The sequence below is a fragment of the Sitophilus oryzae genome, unplaced genomic scaffold, assembly GCF_002938485.1.
Source record: "Sitophilus oryzae breed Bouriz unplaced genomic scaffold, Soryzae_2.0 scaffold_1274_pilon_pilon, whole genome shotgun sequence".
Classification (NCBI taxonomy): domain Eukaryota; kingdom Metazoa; phylum Arthropoda; class Insecta; order Coleoptera; family Curculionidae; genus Sitophilus; species Sitophilus oryzae.
In genome coordinates this window covers 1,096,526-1,114,317 of record NW_022145920.1, presented here as the reverse complement: position 1 = coordinate 1,114,317, position 17,792 = coordinate 1,096,526, and the positions used below count along the sequence as shown (strand labels likewise).

At 34.4% G+C, this 17,792-nt stretch overlaps 1 protein-coding gene across 1 annotated transcript in view; it reads left to right on the top strand.

Moving 5' to 3' along the window:
• LOC115874315 (potassium voltage-gated channel protein Shaw) overlaps positions 1-17,792 on the top strand; it is a 98,354-nt gene that overhangs the window by 62,960 nt on the left and 17,602 nt on the right. The window contains exons 5-6 of the mRNA XM_030889421.1: positions 675-1,200; positions 5,363-5,567. Of these exons, the coding sequence (XP_030745281.1) occupies positions 675-1,200; positions 5,363-5,567 (731 nt within the window). The remainder of the gene's footprint in view (positions 1-674; positions 1,201-5,362; positions 5,568-17,792) is intronic.

Sequence of the window (17,792 nt, the reverse complement as noted above, 5' to 3'; positions counted from 1 at the left end):
ATATATAAATCTCTAATCAGAATGCCGTTTCTATGAACTAAATAGGCAACATTTTAATTATAGATGAGGAAGAACCAGTGGCATATGCTAGAGGGCACGATCCCCACACTTTTTAATGTCTTTAATCAGTTTCTCTTCAATTAGTTATAAACGGCATCTCCAAATTTGGCATGTGTTTTCAACATACCTAGACCTTTAAAAACCTATTTACGACTTCGCTGTAAAATCAATAGGAGCGAGTTTTCTTTTTTCCATTTGCAACATTTAATCCTATTAACAATATTTTTGTGACAGTTACGATTACCATGCAATTTTGGCTTTTTATTTTTAACTTTCTTAATGCATTACTTTTGTCCTAAAAGGTTACAAAAAAGAAATATGTTAAAATCAAGGAAGACTCTATAATTCCGTATAATTTCTGGACTGTTTATAAATATTATAACATTTATTACATGGTATCATATTACTCTCTTTTTTAAATTTTTGCCCCTATGTTTGATATAAACAATGCGAAAAAACACTTTTAATAAATTGCGCACTGAAAAATATAAAATAAAGTATACCAAAATTTCATAACTAATTTCAACTTATTTTAAATTCATTAGTTAGTAATGCTTATTAGATATAGATATTTTTGAAAGTGACAGATATTTAATATCAAAATAAATTTTCAGGTTCATCGCCAGTCCAAATAAATGCGAATTTATTCAATCTTCGGTCAATATCATCGACTACATAGCCACAGTGAGCTTCTACATCGACTTGATGCTCCAAAGATTTGCCTCCCACTTGGAGAACGCTGACATAATGGAATTTTTCTCCATTATCCGTATCATGAGGCTATTCAAACTTACAAGACACTCGTCGGGATTGAAGATCCTTATCCAAACGTTCAGAGCATCAGCGAAAGAACTTACATTGTTGGTGTTTTTCTTAGTTTTGGGTATAGTTATATTTGCGAGTTTGGTATACTACGCTGAGCGTATCCAAACGAATCCAAATAACGACTTCAAAAGTATACCACTGGGATTATGGTGGGCCCTAGTAACGATGACCACAGTAGGCTATGGCGATATGGTGCCTAAAACCTACATTGGTATGTTTGTAGGTGCACTGTGTGCTCTGGCTGGTGTACTTACGATCGCTTTGCCAGTGCCAGTCATAGTTTCAAATTTTGCCATGTATTACAGTCACACACAGGTCAGTCAGTATTATATTTGAAAATATATATTTTAGTTATATGTAGTTTGATGTTTAGTGTACAGGGTCCGGCAATAGTGCGTCCGGCATCTATAGCTCCTATAATAAAAAAGTTAGGAATTTTGTATAAGTGCAGACCTAAAGCACATATTAGGATGTATTTCAGGAAAATATTTTTTTTAAATCTATAGGATGGCTCAAAAAAGTGTGAGTGGATAAGGATGATTTTTTTAAAATGGAACACCCTGTATATTATTTCATTTTTCGCTTCCTTTTTGATCACTTTACATAATCCTTAAACGGGCCACACATTATACAATTTATCGTACTGCAGGTTGTACAACACAAATTTGATGCGACCGTTTGAACGACAGATCGGATGCGCTGTTGTCCACAAACTTAAACGGCCTACACACGTAACGATTTATCGTACTGCACGTTGAACTGCAGATCAGCCATTTTTTGTACACACGATGTAACACATTGTACTGCCGCAGTTCAGATTATTCACTTTTCGTCGAGAAGGGCTACCGTTATGTCAAGAATTTCAAAGAAGAAAGCTGCCGTGCTTGTAGCTGCGGTATTGGTGCTAGCTGAAGATGATGAACAAAAAGAAATCAAAAAGCGAAAATGGCAAAAAAGTGGTTGCTGGAGAGAAAGAAATATTCACATATGAGGTTGGTAAAAGTGCTGGAAAAAGGAGAACCTCTTGATTTTAAAAACTATTTAAGAATGGATTCTGATGCCTTTACGTGTTTGATGGATTTAGTTTGTAATCAAATTGCGCGCTGCGGCAGGGAATACACTCCACACGTTCAGATTTGCGTTCAAACCCCACCCCAAACACGACCCGTTGATACGATATTTTACGGAAGCTCCGTACTGCAAACGATTTGATGACTGCATACTGCAAACCATCCAATTTCCCTACACACGCTACGATTTATCGTTAATGCGGCAGTTTCGATAGATATCGTACTACATGCAGTACGATAAATCGTTACGTGTGTAGGCCGTTATAAAGTACTAGTTTAATGTCTGTCGTATAATAAATCGCTTCCCAGTTGATTTTTTTCTTGTTCGCCATGGCTTTGTGTTAGTCAAAAAGGACAATAGCTGCAATTGTGGTAGTTTTTTAGTCGAAGATGAAAAACTCTCCCAAAAATTGTAATTAAATATTCCAAAGGAGCATCTGCTTTTTTTATTTTAATTTTTCCAATAGATTCTCATAACATGCACTTCTTTAATTTCTGTTTAATTATTCTTAATTTTTACATTCCACACACCCATGAATGGAAACGATATATTTTTATAAATTCTGTCCAAAACTTTTTATTTTCAATTTTTATGAACTGTATTGTACTTAATTTGCCACAAAAAACGTTTAGATTTCGTTTCAACAAGAAGTGCGTTCACACAAACTATCAAACCTATCGTATCTACTACTGCGTTGTACTACTGATTTTTTGCATACTGTACTTCCGTACGATACGACAAAGTCGAACTGCAAGTTGTGCTACAATGCCACTAGGTATTAATAAATATGTTTTGAGAGTTTTAAAAATATTAATAAATAAGTAAAAAAAAATTCAGGCTCTTTTCAAAAAATGATTTAAAATAAAGAAATGTTCTGAAATAAAAACTATATTAGGTATTTACTGTAGTGGATCTGTACTTATTTTTTTACAAATATCGTAATCTTTAACCATACAGGGTGTTCAAAATTATATGCCAAACTTTTTAAAATATAAAATAGTTTTTCTTCGTTTTTTTTCAATGGAATACCCTGTATAATATTTTTTATTAGATGGAGAATAAAAAAATGAACACTTTTTCTGTTTAAAGTATTTCAGAATTTTTAACGGCTTTTCGGATATTTGTGGTATAATATTACATATCAAGGGTCACAGTATCATTTTTGATACGATTTTTCAGGGAATCCAAAAAACATACCTATTTTTACATTAAATTATTATTATTTTTTAAATTAATAATTATCTTATAGAGCTGAAATATCAATTTCCTGAAATACATCCTTATACATACGTGGTTTGCACTTAAAGGGAAATTGGAAAAACTTTCGTTGCACGTCATCACACCATGCGTCGTCTTATGGAGTTTGCTGGTGGTCGTATTATGATGTGCAACGAAAGTTATTTTAATTTCCCTATAAATAAAATTCCTATATTTTTATTATGGGAGCTACAGATACCCGACGCACTAGTGCCGGATCCTGCATAATTTTAGTGCAGAAAAACAGATTTTAACAGAGTTAAAAATACATTATAATTAGATAGAGATATACCATTTTGTATGAAAATTATATAGAAAATATCATAGATGGTCATTTTTAATATAACTTGATACCATGTTGTTTTTGAACACCAAAAACTAAATTTAACTAATTCTTTGACTAATTTGAAACATAAAGACTAAAAGAGAAGATTTTTTTGTAAAAGGGTACCAGATTCCAATTTTTTTGAATTTTGAATTATTTTGAATTCCAAAAGATAGAGACATTATTGTAACCTCTACTATACATTATATTATTTTATCAAGGCCTAATTGTTTTGCATTCATTCATGGCCTAATAAGTTTTTAATACAATATTATAACGTGTGGTTTGAAAAATATGTTATTATTTTTAAAATTTAATTAAAAAGTGCTTTTGGTTTTAAATCAATAAACAGAGAGACATAGTAAGAAATTCTATCTATTTGTAATACTTATTCATATTTCTAAAAACATATCGATATTTTGAAATGGTTTTGTTATTATATGAATTCAATGTTTTAGATAATGCTGGTGAAATTAATGATTGTATTTTATATCGATTTAGTCTTTGTTAATTTAATTTTTGTTTTATGCCAACATTTATAATCCAGTGCATTGACTCTTCCATTTTAAAAGTGTAAATAGCAGAATAGCACTGCGTCGTAAACTATATGTTCATAGTTAAAATAACAGCACTATAAAAGGTAATCCGAATTGTATTCGGGAAACTTCAACATCATATTCTGTAAATAAAAACAAGATGTCCTAAAATGCTTAGTTATACAGGAAGAAGTTTTATTTTTATTTCGATTTTTCCCAGATAAGTTCTGAACTAACGTCGATATTTGGATGAAAATTAGTGCGATTATTAACGTAATAATAACTTTTTGTTCGTACCGGTATAAAACTACTGAGTAAACAAATATACATTTACGACATTTTTTTAAATAAAGGTACATTCACGCTGAGAGCGTCGAGCGTCGCGTTTGCGTCGCGTCCGCGTGTCGAAATGGAATCAATTCACTTAACTTAAATTAGACCGTTCAGGCAGACAGCGTCGCGTTTGGCGTTGCGCTAGCGTCCGCTGAGAGTCGGGGTTCGAGTTCAAAGAGGCAAACGCGACGCGACGCTCGACGCTCTCAGCCTGAATGTACCGGTAAAAATCCGTTATAAGTACCTATTGACCGAGATATTTGGAATCCAAATTATCAATACTTGTCATCATGTTGACTAAATAGTTATTACACTGAAATAATCAATAAATGTTTTTTTTTCAAAGAAAAAATTATGGTTAATTTAAATAAATAAAAAGTTCTCAAATTTATCATTTCAGGCAAATAGCTATCTACTCAACATAATATGTTTATTTTTTGTCAATAATGACATATAGTATAGACTATTTCTATTGCAATTATCTTGAGAACGGTTGCTTGTAGTGAGTTTTACTAAGAGACATTTTTTACATATAAAAATTACGTAAATGTATATTTTTTTACTCGGTAGTTTTATACCGATAGGGACGAAAAGTTATTACTCTTCAAAACAGTTAAAACACATGTAGGTCACGCCCCTACAAGTAGGTATCATATTGACATCGAAATAAAATTTTTCAAATCAAAAAACACCCAGACACCAATTTTTATCCAAATGTCGACTATAATTCAGAAATTATTTGGAAAAAAAAACGAAATTAAAATGAAACTTCTACACACTGCGCTGTATCGTTGAAAGTAAGCATTTTAGGACATAAATTTTTTTTTACTTATTTTTAACAGCAGAATATGCTGCCGAAGTTTCCCGAATACTTTCGGACCTACCCTTTATAGACCTTTCGGTGATATCCTCTTGCTACTAATCTTTTAATTTAGTGACATTCTTTCTATATTAGGCTAGGGCAAAATTACCAAAGAAAAGACGGCGAGTCCTACCGGTGGAACCTACTAGAGGACCTCGGATACCTGGTCCTGTAGGGGCTGCTACGGGTCTGTCTAACGCGACGGGGCCTGTAGCAGCCCAGAACAGAAGAGTAAACGCAGTTAAGGCCAACCATCCCTGCAGAGAAAATTTGCTGGGTGCTCCTGTACCTAAAATGGGTGAGTAATACCATATCTACTTAAATTTAGCTTCTCGACAACCATGTGATCAAATCACATTTCTTTCCTTTTTTAAGCTACCTCTATATGCTTGCCATGCCTCGGCAAGAGTCAGCAAGCCCCAGAACTATGCAAGACTCTAGTCTTTAGTAGAGTTTTGCATATGTAGATAAATATTTCGATGTCCTTAAATGAAGATAGCTGTCATTTTGTATTTAAATTATACGGGGAGTGTCATCAATCTCAATTTCCATGCCTGCTTGATGCCGTTTTTTATTTGGACATACGTTAGTAGTATACCCATCTGATATCAACAAGCTTCTTCGACTGTTTACACACACTTGCTTGTAGATGCTTGTGGAGCCGAGGCAAACATACAAAGGTAGCAACCCAGCTATCACACTGCGTGTATTTTGGAGTGTTAACGCGGAATATCACCTACTGCGCCTTCACAGTAGAATAGTCGGAACAACTATAAGGCTCCGCGCGCACTGCATCGGATCGGACCGACCAGCAAAAGCGACTGCGACCATCGTACATATAGACGGCGCCGGCGTCCACTAAAACATTTCGGCCTGGAGAGGCCAGATTCCTACCTCTACCTATCTACGATAGTCAAGTCACCGCCTTCGCCGGACTGGTACCGATTCAGTGCGCGTACACCTTAACAAGCCTCGATCAGTCTTTTAAGCAAAGTCTGAATCATAGCCTATTATGTAGGTACTTGATTAGTTATTCACTTATAACTTATATATGTTGTTGAACTTAAAAAAAAAGATCGATAATAATGGTGTTCTAACTACTTAAAGAGTGTTGAAAAATAGGTGCAGTAGGTGTCACGTGGATTCTCCAAAACACGCCAATTTTGGTGACAGGGTATTGAACACGCTATGTTGTAATGGATATCAAAATCCAACTTGTTACATAACTTAAGACATGCGAATCTTGATAGATAAAATGATAAGTAGACCGGCTGGTACTTAATATTTCGTGGTCGTATACAGGTATTAGATGAGCCCGACAACCATCTGACTCTCCTTGGACAACTTTATAAGTACCATTAATTTTATGACTATTAATTATTATTTTGTTACTCCTTTGTAAGCTAAATATTTTATATTTAATTGAAAATTATACATTTCAACGCTTTTCTTCGTCTGTTGTAGATACATTGCTATATTATAAAAAATAATCTTCATATGAACTATAATATGAAAACTAAAAGAATTTCGACTTCCATTGTCTTTTGTAGTGTGTAAACTTGATAACGGGTAGTCTACACTTGATAGCGTCATTGTCAGTGATCCTTCTGTCTGACCGAAACGTTGTGTTAACCAAAAACAAATAAAGTCAGTGGAAGTCCGAAATTCCTTTTAGTGTCAATAATGAACTATAATATATTACCGAGAACGACCACCAAAAAAAAAACTATTTAAGTTTTATAACGAATATATTCGCGAAACGTTTTCGTTACCCTATAGCACTTAAATGGAGAATCTTATAAAGGTAACGGTGACCAAATTTTAGTACCTTATAAAACCTTTAACGTGACCTTTACTCTCCATTTATTGGTAACTAAGAGGTTGTCGTTACCTTTATAAACCACAAATAAGTTTTATAGCGGCAAGGAATACATTTTCGTTACCGCTTTAAAACCTTTAATATTCCTTATAATAGCCATTATAAACTTCCTGATCTTTACGGTGTTTATAAACACCATAATAAAAAACGCCCCTTTTTAGTTCATCTCTTTCTACAACGTTTGTTTGCAATATATTCTATTTCAAGTCCTTGTTATTATTATTCTGCTTGTACTTTAAAGTTGACAGCAATGGATTTTCACTTTGATGAAAATGGCGTATTATAATAATTATCATAACAAATTAAATACTCTGTAAGAATTCTATGAGGACTAAATTTTATTGGCACGGAAGATTTATCGAGTAATATTAACATTTTACCCTTCTTAAAACTAAAGCGCCTCCGTTTAGAACTCAAATATAATTTATTTTGTAAAAACCAAAAAATTAAAATTACGTCTCATGATTTGTTTTTTTTCAAATAAACTGCGCAACATTACTTATCCTCATGTTTTTGAAAAAATACGTCTTGAACCTTCGTTAATATTGCTTAAAATGCAATATTCTTCTTTTTTGTGTAAGTACAACAACACAAACATAAAATGGCCGTCTTATAAAAGGACATCATGTTCGCCATTTCGCCTTTTAAAAACCCCTAGTTTTATATGGGCCTTTAAGTAATCATCAACACCTTAAAAACTCTTATGCCCACTTGCACCGTTTGTATAAACTTTGTTTAAAGGCTAAACAGTGATTAACTATAATAAAATATGTATAGTTAATCACTGTTTAGCCTTTAAACAAAGTTTATACAAACGGTGCAAGTGGGCATTATAACACTTCCCTAGGTGAGAATTTTGCTCTTGCAATAAAACCTTAGGTGCTTTTGTGATACTTAATAGTTTTATTAGTTACCAAAAAGGTATTTATAGAAACTTGACCATTGACCATAACCCCACTTTGTTTCGGGCGTTTTGGCTTTTGCAAAACAATTTTTTAATCTAAATAATTAAAACAAAGCCCTTCAATGTACTTCAAAATTGTCTAAACCACAGAGGATGGAAAATCAACACCATCTTTGATCTGATCTCTTGACCTGATATCTATACATTCTTCCAAAGGTCCTTCGCCCCTTCCTTCATCATCAGTGGCAGTCGATTCAGTCGAAGTATTTGGCAATATATTTTCTTGAGGAACGTCTAAGTTTTGATAATTTTTAGTAGTTGTGGGTGGTGTGCTTCCCAAAATATTTTCACGGGTTTTAACGCACTTTCTATAAAAACTGCTACTGTATTTAACTTTTTTCCGTTTTTTTCTTTCTTCTTCCATCTTTGATTTACAAAAGCAAAACAGGAACATAAAACATAACCTAACCTTAAAAATATAGCGCCCCCTATTCTACACATGAAAGGAGTTGCTACTGGGCCTATAAGTTTTATAAAATTCTTTAGGTTTTGTAGTAACTGTAGAATATTTATTAGGTGCCTTAGGATTTATAAGGGTTTTACGAAGTAAGCTATAAAACCCCAAGAGTAAAAGTTTTATAACAAGATTTTTAAGAACGCTATAAAACCCTTTTAAAAAAACCTTAAGTAACCAACACCAAAGGTTTTATAAATAAGGTAACGAAAACATTTTGGATGCAGTATTATAAAACTTCAAGTATTTTGAAATTTTTTCGAGGTGTTACAAAACTTTTGACACCAATAGTGTTCTTATAAGACTTTAAACACTCTTATAAATGTTAAGGTTCCTTATAAACCTCTTATAAATACCCGTTACCTTTTAATAAAACTTTAGGCTCCGAAAAATGCTACTTGGGATTATAAGCAAAAACAATAATAATTACACATTCTATAGAATCGACTTTATATCTTTGCGTTAGTTAGCTTTGTTCCTTCAAGCATATCTTATTAATTATTAATGTTTTTGGAAATATGTCCATAATATACCAATTATTATCTTTTAGAACAATTCATTTTTAAAGCATTTCAACATTTCACAAAAACTATATTATAGAAAAAGTTAACAGTATAAGTAATTTAAAATGCAAAATTATTGTTTGTTTGACTTTATCTTAGACTTTAAAAATTATTTAAAAATTTATTTAAAAAATCTTAAGAAAAGTTTTCTTCAGAGGCTGTATGGCCAATTTAGCTTTTTTATTATTTCTTCATAATATTTAACAAAAATATTTTATTCAATGTGAGGAATATGTGGGACGAGGTATAATAACGGACATTTAGAACATTTATTTTAGGTCTTTGTTATGTTACCTGTTTTGTTCAAGGTATCGATTTGGATGTATTTTTAGTTTTAAATTGTATCCTAACATATAATGTTCTTTTCCATACACCTAATCTTTTTAGAGTACCTACATGTTATATGACAATTCTTGAAAAATGTTATGGGCATTGTCATATTGTTTTTTTTGTTCTAGGATCTAATTGGATCTAATTTAGGTACAAATCTGATTTTATGGGTTAATACCAAGGTTTCGAATTTGGTTATTTCAAATAGGCTTTTACCGGGTGCATCTCGAAAGTGGCTCACCCCTATAACTTTTATATTTTTTCAGATAAAAAAACAAGATTTGGTACTTAATATATGACATAAATTAGGATTGACTGACGCATTCAATAGTTTTTGGTCACTTCCTGTTTCACCGGAAATAACTACAACTTTAGGTTTTTCAATGGCACCCTCGGTATAATTCTACTTTATTCGACAGAAAATGACACTCTGAATAGTATGACATCATATGTCAACTTTTGACATTTTCGCTTAAAAACAAATCGTATTTTAAATTTCAATCTAGCTGTGTTAAAAACACTAATTTTTAATCAAACAGTCAGTCCTAACCTAACCTAACAGTCTTGGAAAAATCGTTTTGATCGTTAAATGTTTTTCGTGTCTTGTCCTGGGCCAGTTAAAAGATGTCCAAGTCATATTTTTAATCATATTTCAATTTTTTCAAATGGAACAAGGGTGGCTAATTAGTATATTTGAAAAAAGCATTTTTTGCGAATAGTTTGGTACCACATATTTCGAGTCAAATCATCGTTATGAACCGCATGTTACAATTTCAAATAAACCATATTCTGAGTGTTATTTTCTAGCAAATAAAGTAGAAATATACCGAGGTTACCATTTAAAAATCAAAAGTTGTAATAATTTCCGGTGAAACAGGAAGGGACCAAAAACAATTGAATACGTCAATCAATCCTAATTTATGTCATATACTAACATACCAAATCTCGTTTTTTTAACGAGAAAAATAAAAAAAGTTATAGGACTGAATCACTTTTGAGACGCACCCGGTATATGTCTCCCTCATTCCGTGTGATTAGACTTTTAGTCTCCTCCAGCAATACTACTACTACTGCCATTACTCGCTGACGAGTATTTGACACGCATCAAAAGATTGTTACGCAAGGCGTTTCCTGTCATGAGCTTTTCTGTGACTGAAAAGCCCGATACGTGATGTTATATCTCTTACATTCAAAAATGTAATTACTTTGTTGCCTCTTTACTTTTTGGTTGTCGTTAATAACTGAATTTACAATTCTCCTCCATTGCGTTCTATTGTGCGCTGCTTCCTCCCACTGATGCTGCATACTTATCCCCTTTAAGTTTTCATGAACAACATCCTTGTATCTTTTGAGTTGTCGACCCGGTTTCCTCTTACCCTCTACAAGTTCACCGTAAAGAAGAGATTTCGGTAGGCGGTTTTCTTGCATCCTGCATACGTGGTCAGCCCATCTTAAGCGAGATTTAGTAATCATGACTTCACCGCCCTCGCAGCTTGCTTTTTTAAGGACTGATACGTTTGAGACATGGTGGTACCATTTGATTCTTAAAAGTTGTCTAAGCTGTCTCTGTTGCAACTTGTTTAATGCGCTCGTGTGCCGGCGATACGGCACCTAGGTTTCGCTTCCATATAACATGGTGGGGATTATTACTGCTCGATACACTGCAAGTTTCGTTTTTGTGCTCAAGTCATGATTGTAGAAAACCCTGTCTTTTAATTTCCAGAATGCTCTTGAGGCGCTGCTGATTCTGTGCTGAATTTTAGAGTCGATCTTTGCCGTTTCCAAAATCAAACTGCCGAGGTAATTAAATTCCGATACATATTCCAATAATTCTTCTCCGATTTTTATAGCGCTGTTATGATTTTACGGGGGAGTGCACATAATTTTTGTTTTATCGATGTTCAGTTTAAGGCCGATGTTCGATGTTCAGTCTCGTATGCCCAGGTATATGTGTTCAGCATTTCCTGTAATTGCTGTAACGTATTTGCAACTAGAGCGCTGTCATCAGCGTATTGGAGTTTTGTGATGAATTTTATACGTGTTTTTGCCCTGAGTCTTTTTGTGTTGAACAGACCGCCGTCATACCTGTATCTAACATCCATTCCTCTTTCCTGCAGTTTGCTGTCCACTATAATAGATAGCGCTGCCTTGAATATGTTGAATAGGAGAGGAGCTAGGACACATCCCTGCCTAACTCCTGTATTTGTCAGGAAGGGATCGCTCAGTGATCCATGATGTGACACTCTCGACTTTTAGTTGTTATGGAGGCTTTTACACACACTAAGAAATTTGTTGGGCATTCCGAACTTTTGCATAATTGCCCAAAGTGCATCTCTGTTTACAGAGTCGAAGGCTTTCGTTAGGTCGATAAATGCAACATAAAGTTTACTCTGCTGTTCCTTTACTTTTTCCTGCAGTTGGTGGACGGAGAATATGGAATCAACGGTACCGCGGGTGGTACAAAAGCCCGTTTGCGATTCTGGGAGGATTTTTTCTATATGTGGGTGAAGGCGGTTTGACATAATTTTTGCGAGAACTTTACTTACTTTCACTACTGGTTATCGGAGACCAGTAGTGAAATTCCTCGGTAGTTTCCGCAATCTGATTCACTTTCTTTGTTCTTAAATATATTTACTATATTCGCGTTGCGAAAGTCCTGAGATACCTCTCCGTTTTCCCATATGACATCAAAGAGAGCCTTAAGATGACCAATAAGTTCTTTGCTTGCACACTTATAGATTTCCGCTGGAATCGCGTCATAGCCAGCCGTTTTGTTGTTTTTAAGTTGTTTTATGGAGGCCTTTATTTCCTGTTCCGTTATTGGGATATCTAATACATCAAAGCTGTTATACTGAGGTATTGTGTTTAGTGCTTCCATATTGGGGATATTGTCTTGGTTAAGGATATGGCTGTAATGCTCTTTCTAGCGATTTCTGATTTGCTCTTCCTCTTTTAGAAGTTCACCGTTTTGTGCCTTGATTGGGCAGCTTACGTTCTTAGTTGGGCCGAATACTTCTTTTACAGCCTCGAAGAATTTACGATAGTCGTGATGCGCGGCGTATTCTTTAATCTGATTTGCTTTTTGTGACCACCAGTTATCCTTTAGTTGGCGCAGGTTTCTTCGAGGCGTGTTGTTGGCTGCTTTAAAGTTGTCCACCAGCCTTGGATTGTGTGGATTTGCAGTGACTGCTTGATGCTTTTGTTCCAACAAAGCCTGTATATGTGGTTGATTTTCGTTAAACCAGTCTGGTTGGTTCTTTTTATTGGATTTTCCCAGTATTTCTTCGCTGGTATTATAAATCGCATTACTCAATTGTGTCCAGCCTTGTTCAGCTTCGGAGATTGAGGTTATCGGTGGAGAGTGCTCCTCATGGCTTCCCGGAGGGCGTTGGCGGTGTCGTTGTTCGTTAGACTCCGTACGTTTAATCTGGTCATGTTGTTTTGCCTTTTGCAGTGTGGATGTTTGGGTTTTAATTGAAGTTTCATTTTCGAAACTACAAGTCGGTGGTCAGTACCACATTCGGCATCTATTCTGGCTTTTGTAAGTCTCACATCTTTCAGATGCTTCCTTCGAACGATGACGTGGTCCAATTGATGCCAGTGGCCTGATCTGGGATGTTTCCAGGTACCTTTAAACTTGTCTTTTAGCTTGAACCATGCATTGGTGATGCAAAGGTTGTACTCTGTGCATGTTGTTAGCAAGCGTTCACCATTGCTATTTACATTTCCTATTCCATGTTTTCCCAATACGTCTGGCCATATTTGAATTTTACTGTGTGTGGCAGGGTGACCCTTCCAAAAGAAGGTGTAATGCTCCTCAGTCAGACTACATTCATCTGCAAAGCGGGTTTCGCTAAAAGTGGCAACATCTACACTTAGCCGGTGGAGTTCCTGTGAGACCACTCGAATGTTCCATTTTTGATGAGTGTTAGCTGCGTAAAAGGGTTAAACTGTGACGATTACGCTGCCGCACAGTTTGGCTGCAACTGTAGCACGGGATGACTATGGCACAGTGAGGACTGAGACGATAGTTCCCTTGTGCTACGTTCTCGGCCGGGTAGGAGTAGTCTACTTCTCCTCTTCCCCAGAACGATGGTAGGTCTGGTTTTATAGCGTTATACCGCCTATACTCGGACGTCAGAGCCTCGTTTGTGAGAACAGGGTGCACCACGTGAAGGTGAGGTTGACTTTTGGGTAAGCTAGGCTATATGTATCGCTTCAATACCTCTTACACCCCAATCCAGCAATAAATCCAGCAATAAAGCGTTGGCCCAATGTCTTGAACAGGTGAATGTAATCCTCACTCTTCATATTTTGTTTTAGAGGCATATAAATGACAGAAAACAGCAGATGAACAATAGGATCTTCAATGACAATGCTTTTGGCTTGAATTTTTTCCGTGCAGTAAGGATCAGTAACGTAATGTTTTACTTAATAAAATTTTTTCCTTAATAAATATGGCCGAACCACCGTCTACTGTACCATCTGAATGCATCGTGTAGTACTTTTTGTACTTTATAATATTGAAGTACGTTTTACTTCTAAAATGAGTGTCTGAAACCAATAAAATGTCTATATCATTTTTTGTAAAGAACATCTTGACTTCTAGGAAATGTTGTATGTGGCAAGCCATTGGTATACTAAATGAATAATTTGAGAGGCTCGAATGCTTCGCCAATAGTGTACGGAGATTCTTTAGTAGATTTGTCATTCTGCATTTGGTTTTTGTCATTATATGTTTAAACATTTCTGTCATTTCTCTCCGTTCGCTAGGTTTTTCTGAATTGTTTTCTAGGGTAGAAGTATTGTCTTTTTGGCTGGCTTTGACAGTGTTAACATAAGTTATTTTACTGTTTTGTACATCTATGTTGCTTGGTTTATTAGTCACAGTTTTCTTGTGCTTGCTTTCTTGATGTTCCAATTTCTTAGTGCGTAAGAGAGGGTACTTTTGATCTTGCAATTCTTTTTAAACGTTACAGCCCTTATTTTGCCGGGACTACTGTCACATAGTACATATTTAATAGATCTTGACCTCTATTTTCGTGTACAATTTTCGGATGCATGGTTTCCAGCGCACTTTATACACTTTGGTGTACGATGCTGTACATATTGCTGACAGTTTGCAGATTGTGGTATTGTGCGACTAGTCTTAGTGGTTCGATTTTTATACGGCATCTTAGAATATCCTGAGCCCTTCCATGATTATAAAGGAATGTACATGTCAACTATCCATTGGAAACCAGATCTCCTAATCTTCATAAACGACTTTTTCTAAAGACTGCCCATTATCTTCTTGTAATAGCTAATAATCTTAAGTATCCAAAGAATAATGCTGTCGTCATTTCTTATACACAAGCTAATGTTTTTATTTTCTTCAACATGTAGTAGAATATTCGACTCACACAATTTACTTCCTGTTCATTATTTTTATCTTCACACTTTCATTTGCCTAATACTGTGCCTTTGTTTTAAACCTTTGGAGTATTCATTGAACTGTTAACTTATTTGGTATAGGCTTCATTTTTGTGACATAATACGGTTTCCAAATATTAATATAAATAAAGAAAATTTCTTACATAACTGATTCCAGCTAAACGAAAGTTGAGTATATCAATTTCATATTATATACCTATATTTTCATAATTTCAAAAATAAATTGAATGATGATTCTCAAGAGCGCTAATTCTACAAAAAATATATAGTCGGCAAATATTGATTAATATCTAGGGCAAATAATAGCACATGAATTTTTCTGTTATAGAAAGTACAAATTTCTATAACATGTATTTAAAGCTTAATGAATTGTCATTACGTCCTTGTATTGTAGCGTTTCTTCAACGATTCAAATGCTTTTTTCCCTGTCCCCGTTAAGACTGATTTTACACTTTATTAAATTATACCCTATAAAAGCATACAATAGAAAAACATTTGTATCCTTTTAAGAACTGGCGTTTCCATCTACAAACTCACCCCACAAAGGAATTTCCTTATCGCAACAGTGGCTTTTTTACCTGCAAATCTTCTTCCCTGTTTTTGCTACTTTGAATTTCAAATAAATTTATGTATAGCCGTTCAGAGTCTTGGATTTATATCGGATGTGACACGAGAGATAGACATAGGGAGTTCGGAAGGAAAAACATTGGATGATACAGAGAAGCATTACGTGAAACTTCCGGGTGAAATACAGAAAATAAGGAAAAAATATCGAATTTATTAAAATAAATGCTAAGAACGGTGAACGGAAATATGAAAATATACTGTTGCAAGGGTGTGTGCGGTCTGGGAACAAAATGTGATTGCGAATTTTCTCATCTTAAATAGAATCCGTTATATATTTTATCCATTTTGCATTATACTGTGTGGTACATCGGAACACAAGACAGGAAATCCCATGTAAATTATAAAAAGGTCAAATATCTCCCCAGATTGTTTTATGCAAAAGTTGTATTAAGGACTGTTTAGACTATCAGTTAATATGCGCAAACTGGTTTGTACCATCCAAACTGTACCAATATTAAACTATTTTAAAGAGCTTGCCACATTTAAATACACATTCGATAAACAAATTGTGACATTAAATGTTAACCCAATGCTAACCAACAAATGTCACAGCTATCTAAAACCGTAGTAACGCTCAGTTGACAATGAACACGAGACAAATTTTATTTAAGTTAAATTTTTGAACTACACCAACTAATAACCCGGCCGAGATATAAAATCCCGCGTGCTTTTGGTGGGGACCTATTTTATTTTGCATGGTAATGATTAAATTGAGCATGGAAGTCATAGTACAGTCAATCTGGCATCAAAAAAGTCTAGACTCCCATCAAATTACCGCCGCTCTCATAATTTGCCACTCGTAAGTGGTCCACTGGAAAAGCTTAATTCGAAAATACGTATCTCCGCACCCCACCGTTTTTGAGAAACTCAAAAGAATTTTGGATTCAATTTTCTGGCTGAACCGTAGGCGTAAGTCCCACAGAAAATTTTATGAAACAAAGTAAAGTAAAGTAAAGTAAAGTAAAGTAAAGTAAAGTAAAGTAAAGTAAAGTAAAGTAAAGTAAAGTAAAGTAAAGTAAAGTAAAGTAAAGTAAAGTAAAGTAAAGTAAAGTAAAGTAAAGTAAAGTAAAGTAAAGTAAAGTAAAGTAAAGTAAAGTAAAGTAAAGTAAAGTAAAGTAAAGTAAAGTAAAAAAAATGAAGACAATTAAATTCCTCTACATTTTCATCTTTAAGTAACAAATCTCTAAAACCTACGTAGTTTTTTGCATTTTTTTGCTTGTAACGCTCTGAAATTTGAAATTGTTGAAAAAGCAAAGTTTTTCAAATTAAAGAGTATGAAAAACCTACCAAATTGATTGGTTCAACCAAAAAATTGAATCAATATTTTTTTTGACTATTTTAAAACCGGTGGGGTGGGGGGATAGGAATTTTCGAATTTAAGCTTTTCCAGTGGACCACTCACGACTAGCAAAGTATGAGAGCGGGGGTAATTTGATAGGAGTTAAAGTGTTAGATTGGCTGTACTGTTACTTTTCATTTTTTTTGAAATAATGTTTAAGACATTATTATTGCGACATACCATCAAATAAAGGTAAGTTCAGCGTTGTTATTTTATATTGCAGTATATCTACCAGTGTCATTGAAGAATTTGCGGAGTGTTTTCTTCAACCAGAACTATTAAACATTATAATTATTTAGAACGATCCAGTAAGCAAAACGGTGGATGAGGCTAGAGCACGTAAATGGCAGCGGTTACAACAATATGATTCTGCCCGGCTACTACCAGACAAGACCTCATTGAACCGGCACTGCCTCGGAGCCACTTACAAGCTCATGAATATAAGAATGTACACCTAACAAAACGGTTATCTCCTACTGACTTCAGATGGCAGTTTGACGAAAACGAATTGCGACCTATCTAGCGGTTGTTCTACAAACTTTAAAATAATTTCCAGCAATTTCCCATAGCCTCTTTAGTTATAAATATTTTGTTCCGCAGCCCCTACGGTTAATACTTTCCGAGATACAGCCAAGAGCTATTCTTAGTGGGACACAATATTTTATTAACCAGTTTGCTTAATTAACTGAGGGACTAAACGGCCCTTTAGACTTTTTTGTTTGTACTTTCGTATGAAATTTCGTTTTATTTGGAATCGGCATTTAAATGTTATTTGCAAAAATATACATTCAAATTAGCAAAATTTATAATACGGCCCAGAGGAAGCTACAATTAAAATACTAAATACCTACTTAAAAAAGGCTAATACAACTTTTGTATAAATTCATCTATGGAGATAATATTTGAACTTTTCAAAATTTACATGGGATTTCCT